This window comes from Euphorbia lathyris, chromosome 4 (assembly GCF_963576675.1).
Source record: "Euphorbia lathyris chromosome 4, ddEupLath1.1, whole genome shotgun sequence".
Lineage (NCBI taxonomy): Eukaryota > Viridiplantae > Streptophyta > Magnoliopsida > Malpighiales > Euphorbiaceae > Euphorbia > Euphorbia lathyris.
Window position 1 is genome coordinate 22,702,438 of NC_088913.1, and position 8,663 is coordinate 22,711,100.

At 35.4% G+C, this 8,663-nt stretch overlaps 1 protein-coding gene across 1 annotated transcript; it reads right to left on the reverse strand.

Moving 5' to 3' along the window:
- Positions 1 to 4,303: 4,303 nt before the first annotated feature.
- Positions 4,304 to 5,944, reverse strand: LOC136227954 (F-box/kelch-repeat protein At1g57790-like). Its single transcript, XM_066016757.1, has 2 exons — positions 5,788 to 5,944; positions 4,304 to 5,576 (listed from the first exon to the last, which is right to left on the reverse strand). Exon 2 carries the CDS (start codon positions 5,573 to 5,575, stop codon positions 4,409 to 4,411), a length of 1,167 nt encoding a protein of 388 aa, XP_065872829.1. The 5' UTR covers position 5,576; positions 5,788 to 5,944; the 3' UTR covers positions 4,304 to 4,408.
- Positions 5,945 to 8,663: the final 2,719 nt, after the last annotated feature.

The following is an 8,663-nucleotide window of genomic DNA, read 5'->3' on the forward strand; positions in this document are numbered from 1 at the left end:
TTACGAGTTCGTGGTGATGCCATTTGGTTTAACTAATGCCCCTTCAACATTCCAAAGCTTGATGAATCAAATCTTCAAGGACTACCTGAGGAAGTGGGTTTTAGTCTTCTTTGATGACATTTTGGTTTACAGCTCAGATATGGCCACTCATCTTCAACATCTCAGATTGGTTTTCTTAAAACTGCAGAAACATCAATTGTTTGCCAAAAGAAGCAAATGCACCTTTGGAAGTGCCTCTGTTGAATACTTGGGACATGTGATCCAAGAAAGGGGAGTGTCGACTGACCGTAGGAAAATTGAGGCAGTTCTTAATTGGCCAATTCCCATCAATATTCGATAGTTGAGAGGGTTCCTTGGCTTAGCGGCATATTACAGGCGGTTCATTCGATAGTACGGGGTGATCATTTGAGCTCTCACTAATTTGCTTAAGAAAGACAACTTCAAGTGGTCTGAGGAGCTAGCACAACATTTCAGAACTTGAAAATGGCATTGACTAGTGCCCCTATTTTAACACTCCCTTCTCCTAATAAAATTTTTGTGATTGAAACTGACGCGTGCGATGTAGGAATTGGGGCTGTTCTTATGTAGGAATCTCATCCCATTGCTTATATCAGCAAAGCATTGGCACCAAGGCATCAGACTATGTCAGTATATGAAAAAGAGCTTCTGGCTGTTGTTTATGCGGTGAAGCATTGGGATCACTATGTGGCTCATAGGAAATTCCTCATTAAAATAGATCATAGAAGTCTCAAGTTCCTCCTAAAACAAAGAATTACTACTAGCCACCAACAAAAATATATTGCCAAATTGTTTGCTGCTCTTTCTAGGCTGCTGATGCTCTTGCTAGGCTTCCAGTGGCCGAATTTGCTGCTCTAATTGTCTCTACTCCTATCCACAGTTTGTTGCCCGAGGTGGAACTCAGTTGCTCTCAAGACCCCAAGTTAAAGGACCTCCTACAGTCCTTGAAAGAGAAGGATGGCCATCAAGGTCCTTACACTTAGCAAGACTCTTTATTGAGGAGGAAGGGCAAACTAGTAGTGGGTGATGTGAAGGAGCTTAAGCTTAAGCTTTTAACATTAGTGCATGCTTCTTCGCTTTGCGGGTACTCTGGAATGCAGGCTACTTATAGGAGGTTGCAACAACTCTTTTATTGGAAGGGAATGGAGAAGGATGTGAGGAACTATATCAGAGAATGTATTGTTTGCCAAACTTGCAAATATGAAACGACTAAGATCCCAGGGAAGCTTCAATCCTTGCTTATACTAGAGGGAGTCTAGACTGACATTAGTATGGATTTCATTGAGGTAAAGAGGTCATTATGGCAGTGGTGGATCGTTTGAGCAAATACTTACACTTTATGAGCTTGGGGCATCCTTACACTGCCTCAGAAGTGGCCATACTTTTCCTGGATAATGTCTTTAAACTCCATGGAATGTCGACTTCTATAGTTTTTGACAGGGATCCTATCTTCATTAGTCACTTTTGGACCGACTTGTTCAAATTACAGGGAGTTGAGCTTCACAAATCCACTACCTACCACCCCCAAACAGATGGAAAAATAGAGGTGGTTAACAGGTGTTTGGAGACTTATCTGCGTTGTATGACCCATGCCAATCCTAAACAGTGGTTGCAATGGCTCTCTCTTGCTGAATGGTGGTACAACACTAGTTACCATACTGCAATACAGATGACTCCTTACGAAGCAGTTTATGGAACTTTACCTCCTATCCATATTCCTTATTACCCTGGTGATTCTAAGGTGGAGTCAGTAGATCAACTGTTGAGGGATAGGGAACTAGCTCTTCAGGTGATGAAATTCCAACTACATAGAGCTCAAAACCGTATGAAACAGCAAGCAGATAGCCACAGGTCCGATAGGGAATTTGAAATTGGGGACTGGGTTTTTGTAAAACTGCAACCTTATAGGCAACAGTCAGTTGTTCAACGCCAGAATCAGAAGTTATCTCCCCTCTTCTACGGCCCCTATCGAATTGAAGACAAGATTGGTAGGGTGGCTTATAGGTTGTTATTACCTGCAGGAGCTACTGTGCACCCAGTATTTCATGTGTCACAGCTCAAGAAAAAGGTAGCAGACACTTTAGTGGTTTCCACCGAATTACCAGGCAGTCAAACTCAGATTGTGGCACCAGCACTTATTCTGGATTGCAAAATGGTGAAGAGAGGTAATAGGGCCGCAACAAAGGTGTTGGTTTGGTGGATGGGAAGAGGACCGGATGACGCTACTTGGGAGTTTGCTTATGAGTTGGCTCGGAAATTTCCAGAATTCAACCTTGAGGTCAAGGTTCCTTAAAGGGGGTGGATTGATATATGGTTTAATTAAGAGCTGTCGTTTTACTTATTAAGCTTTTGCGTTTTGGGTCTTTTGTCTGTTAGTGAAGATGTTAGGTGTTTTTCACGTGTCTGTCTATTTTGCTTTTCTACTAGCTGTAGGGACCTTGTACAACGGTCTTATATTCTTGTATGAGCAACAACTTTTGGTTATGAATGAATTTGCAAAACCTTTTCTCTCTCAAATCCCTCTTTTCTTTGTCTAGAAACTTTACCTGATATCACTGTTATAACCATTTCTTACAAATTGTGCTTGATCGAATTCGATCTATCCATTCCAGCTTTTCCAAAATTAGAAAAAGGATATCATCATGAACTTCTGCCAATTGATGTTTTTGCGTTTCGGATCTATACTTGCTTACAATTGAAAGCTCATCTCCTCTTGAATGCATTCTAGATAGAAATTTAAAGAGTGTTTGAATCGAATGAATCACTGAATGGTTAAGTGATTTTATAGTGTCCCGGAAAATCATGCAACTAAGAATTGTTGGCTAATTAGGAGACTAGACTAGGAATCGTTCTCTAATTAGGGCTCAGCGCCTAGAAACGCGTTTCGAATTTGCGGGTTTAGAAAAGTGGTTTAAACTTAGAAGTTGAAGTATGGTATAAATTGAGGGCTCGTTTGTTTATCTAGTGTTTAAAATCTTACTTTTCAGATGTAAAAGACAATGAGGATGTCAATAACCAAATATATAAAACTCTCTCCTTTGAAGTGAAAAGACAAACAAAAGTATGAAAATGAGCAATCAAACACTCCCTAAGTCGATCAAAATGCAATGTTAAAAACCAAGGCAGTCTAGATCGTTTAGAATCTGCCTCAATTTTATCCTATTAGTTTCTCTGAGTTTTTTTTTCTCTTATGCGATTTTTAATTGTATAGGTTCTGTCTATGAGTTGTTTAAGCGACAATAAATAAAAACGTTTTTTATTATTAATTTTTATAATATAATTCAATTTTGATCATTGTCGCACAATTATGCGTGAATTGTGTTTATTATTTTTTGATGTTTTAGTTGCCCTTCGCCGAAATGAGCTTTTGGAAGCTAGACACAAGATATCTATCAGCCTTCAAACTGAAATAGACTTGAAAAAGACCAGTGAGCCTCTTCCTCAACGTGAAGAGGAAATTGCAACCCTTTGGCAAGAATTGTCGTTGAATGATGAATCCTTGAAATTGGCGAAGGCTGAAGCTGAAAGCAGTCATGCTGCTATGAGCCGCTTTGAAGCCGACTTACTAAAAGTGCGAGCAGCAAGCCGAAGACCAAGCGAAAGCTTCTGAAGCTGCTTATCGTAAAAGTGAACAGGTTGTGGAAGAACTGATAGTGACTTTAACAAACAACTGCCAAGTATGATGTCATTTTCCATGATAGCAAATCACATTTTGCATGATATCACTGCTTCATATTGATTTTGAAGCAATTTGAATTTGAATTATAAATTTTGTTTACTTTCCTGTCTGTCCCAACAAATTCAAAATGTTTGAGTTCATAGAATAAAACAGCATTGCTAATTCATGTGTTCTAAATAAATCCTCTCTGTATCTATATACCAAAAGACAAGATTGAACTACGATATTTTTATTACATTCTTTGCAGATTATTCATAGAATAAAAAGAGCATTGCTAGACACATAATTTGATGGAAAATTCTTCATTTCTTACTGTTGTTTTGCTTCTCCTCATTTTGCAAACTAGACCACCTGTTCTTCATGGGAATGAATCCACAATTGATAGATTCTCTTGACTTCAAAAATGGTCATAAAGAACCTGTCAATGGGAGGGAAGGTATATAGCTTTTGATAACACAACAGGAGGTGTTATTTATTTCCATCAGATTTATGAATTGGGTGGACAAATTTATAAGACCTGAACTAACTGATATAATTCTAAAATCTGTTCTACTTCAGCTATCAACATTAATCAATCTGCACTAATAATAATCTTGTCCGATCATCCACGCTAAAAATAAATATCATTTAAAAACTTAAATATCTCCAGAAAAAACCAATATAACATAGAGAAGTACAGTACAGGATTGAAAATCACAGATACAAAAATCATCAAATGGTAGGTATGATCCAAGCTGTGTCATAAAATTTACCAAACTCAAAACTTCTGTAGTCATCGACGTAAAATTTACCATTTGTTTCGATTTTTCTGCTGCTAAAGGAATAAGGATAAAGTGGTAATCGATCATAACTTAAGAATGCATTGTTAGCCACATTGCTTAATTTACCAACTGCTTCAACTAAAAACGATGAACAACCAAGAAATAATACCCGATTTCCCAAGCTCGGATGCTCCACCCATTGATTCTCTTCCATATCATACTTGAAAATATCCCATACACCATCGTGTTCTATCCGACGAACAAGATAAAGCTCTTTATTATTATAAAGAGCTGGAAATACAGTCCATGAGCATATGAGAGTCTTCACTATCTTTCCATTACTCTTTATAGACCCTTTTTCATTCTTTATCAACTTCCATTCTTGGCTTTCAGGATCAAAGGTACCCACACGGCTATTTAAGACAGGGTCTCCTTCCACATTGGCGGTATTGTCACTTAACAATACTACATATAACAACCCATTTAAGCATTCAACAGTAAAAGTAGCATATTTGATGCTCAAATTGATTTGACTACAGGTGCGAATCTCTATTGTTTGGGATTGGAGATAACCAAATATGACAAAGAACACACAATCTGGCAATGTAGGATTAGAGGAAAATGTCCAATTTCTAATACGAGAATATGTGAGAAGTTCAGCAGTATCACTACTAAAACTTGGAAGTTTCATAAACTTGTAGTTAAAGGGACAATAAATGAAAAACTTGAACAACTGAGTAGGCTTCTTCCCTGATTTTTGTGACATCATCAGGATCCAACCAAATTTTGAAGCACAAAATTGAGCATCAAATAAGTTTTGTCCAGATTCAATGATATAACTTCTATTGGAAGACTCGTCCGTTAGTTTAACTTTGCTACTAGCTACCATATCCCAGATTGCATGACTAAACAACCATGGAAACTTACCTTGAAATGGAATTTTAGTAATCTGTTGTAACCATTTTTTGCAAACTGTTCTTGCACGGATTAGATCTATCCATTCCAGCTTTTCAAGAATTAGAAAAAGGATATCATCATGAATCTCTGCCAATGCATGTTTTTGCGTTTCGGATCTAGCCTTCCTTACAATTGAAAGCTCATCTCCTCTTGAATGCATTCTGGATGGAAATTTACAAGAAAAAGAAAAAAAAAAGTCAAAAGTTATTTTTGTTCTGATTGAAAATAATTGACAATCCGAATTACACTATATAGAGAAACAGTTCTAAAAGACAAAAAAGAAATTGTTAAATAAGTAAGATTTGCAGAGAAGAAACAGAGACTAGAAATGAAAGAAATAGAAAATTTGCAGAGTGGGCGGAAATTGCGTACCTTATTTGGAATTGAGGATCTGAATTGGAATACTTATTCAGTCTCTGAGATTTGAGTTTGAGAAATAGAAAGAATGTTTGAATCGAATGAATCGCCGAATGGTTAAGATTGGGAGACTAGAGTAGGAATCGTTCTCTAATTAGGGCTCTGCTCTTAGAAACGCGTTTCGTTCGTGTATTTTCGGAAACGTGTTTGAAACTTGAAAGTTGGAAATACGGTACAAATACAAAAGTGAATTTTTTTTAAAAGATATGAAAAAGAAAAAGTTGAGTTACCAATCTATAATTAATAAAAAAAAAAGTTAAAAAAAAGTTAATTAATAGCAGATTTATAATTTATAAAATAATATAATTAATGAATGAATGATGGTGCTTTCTATGGTTATTTTGTTTTTGACAAAGTACCATTATTTGGTGTGTTTTCACTATTGGATGATGGAGCATAAAATTAATCCAATGGTGAAAACACACAAAGTAATGCTTACTTTGTAAAAAACAAAGTAACAATAGCCTTTACCATGAAGGATATAATACAAATTGTATTTTTTGGATGAAAAAGTATTAATTAATGATATAATAATAAATTTATAATTTATAATAATAACAACAACAAAAATCGAGTTTAGTAGTTAATGATATAATAACCAATGTTATCATAACCGGACAGAACATCAAACCGGATTGGTAACTGAATCACGGGTCATTTGATCGGACCGGATGGTTCGGATTGGTCGAACCGGATGATGTAATAAATAAATAAATAATATTTATATATATTAAATACATATATAATTAATTTAAAATTATTTTTATAAATTATATATATCCAAAACAAATTATAAACAACTTTTGGTTTGTTATTTTTTATCAACTTGAGACTTAAATATATAACGGATAAATAGAATTTAGAATAACTTGAAATATGTAAATATATTCTATGAAATGCGGACTTTTTAACGATATATTATAAACTCAAAACGGACAAGTGAAGCCCGGTCTCCTTTTGCTAGATTTTATCTCGTTTTCTTTTTTAAACTTTCCATTAAATTTTTTTCCTTAAATTGTATTTTCCTTTCTTTCCATTAAAATTTTTTTCCTTAATTTTTTTTAAAGTAACAACCGGTATGAACTGGCTTGGCCGGTTTCCGGTTTAACCACCGGTCGAACCGGTCCACTGCCGGTTCACACCGGTTTTTAGAGGGTTCATCAACCCAGACAAGCTCGGATCAGACTGCCTATCGGTTTCCGATTGAATCGGTCCGACCGGCCGGTCCGGTCCGGGTTTGATAACATTGATAATAACACATCTATATATACTATATATAATAGTGGAAGTAGAGAGAAATGTGGATAAGTGTTTTAGAGACATTTCTTATGAGTTGTTAATGTAGAAAAAAAATCAAAATTAATAAGATTTAATCAATTAATAATAAAAGAAGGAAAATTGTTCCGCTTGGTACTGATAGAGGGAGTGTTCGTTGGGCTGCACCAGCTGCTGGAATTTATAAAATCAATTGTGATGCTTCCTGGGACGCGCTAACGGGAAGGACTCGTATGGGTATTATTGCACGTGATGCGCAGGGTTATATTCTTGCATCTGCTAGTCTTCCAGTTGCGGACTGTCATTCAGCGGAAGAAGCAGAATTGGTCGGTATTTTAGAGTGTGTTCAATTTGCACAAGATTGCTGTCTAAATCCAGTTATAATTGAGTCGGATGCGGAAAGTGTTATCAATCGATTGCAAAGTGGAGCTATCCCACAATCACTTCTTGCTTTTTTATATGTTGATGTTCTATCTCTTAGATTAGTTTTTTCATCTTGTCAGTTTCAATTTATTCGTCGGGAAGGCAATAAAGTAGCTCACGCTCTTGCTAGTTGGGCAAAGGACTTCAACTCCAAAATTGTTTTGATGGAGGATTGCCCGACGAGTGTATGGAGCTTAGTTTGTAATGATCAAATTAGCCTACAGGCTTAATATATTTATTAATCTTTCATCAAAAAAAAAAAAAAAAATTAACAGAAGGAAAATTGAAAAAGTTATTTATATATATTTATAATTTATAATAATAATAATAAAATTTGCTAACTACTAACTCATTAATTAAAATAATAATAAAAAGTAAGGGTTGCAGAAAGATTAACAAAAAACACAAAGTGAAGAAAATCCAAAAGTCATAAATAAATTTATATATAAATCATTATAGATAGTATTCCACCATTATATTCATTGGTCACAAAAAACCAAAGTCATCATCAATCTTTGATTTTGATGATGTATTATTTTTGTTTTTCATACTCTTATAATATAGTTTTACAATTTTGTGCACTATTTATCTTTCATGGCTTCTTCTACATCTACAGGCTCACTGTCAATAAAATGATCATAAAGAGTTAATTCATCATTAAGATTTTATGTTATATCATATAGATCTTCAACACGTCTGAACTTTTGAGGCCTTTCTATTTGACTATCATTCAGACTATCTCGTTCGCTGGAAGGTACTTTTTCACTTGTTGCTGCCCACAACTGGACTATAAATCAGTTGGACATGTCTAATGCATTCCTTCATGGCAATCTTACTGAGACAATCTATATGAAACAACCACAAGGTTTTTAAGACAAAGAAAACCCGAATCATGTGTGCCATTTATTGAAATCTCTCAATAGGCTAAAACAGGGTCCTTGTGAGTGGCTCTTTTGCCTCAAACAATTCCTATGCACTTTGAGATTCTCCATGTCTCAGGTAGACAACTCCTTATTCACAAGATACACTTCTATGAACAAACTCTACGTTCTCTGCTACATCGATGATATCCTTATCATTGATATGAATTCATATCTTATTCATCAGACTATTTAGGCTATTGAATCTAAATT

What these genes read in the sequence shown, in the direction of transcription:
- LOC136227954 (XM_066016757.1), bottom strand. Translation starts at nt 5,575, where the DNA reads ATGCATTCAAGAGGAGATGAGCTTTCAATTGTAAGGAAGGCTAGATCC.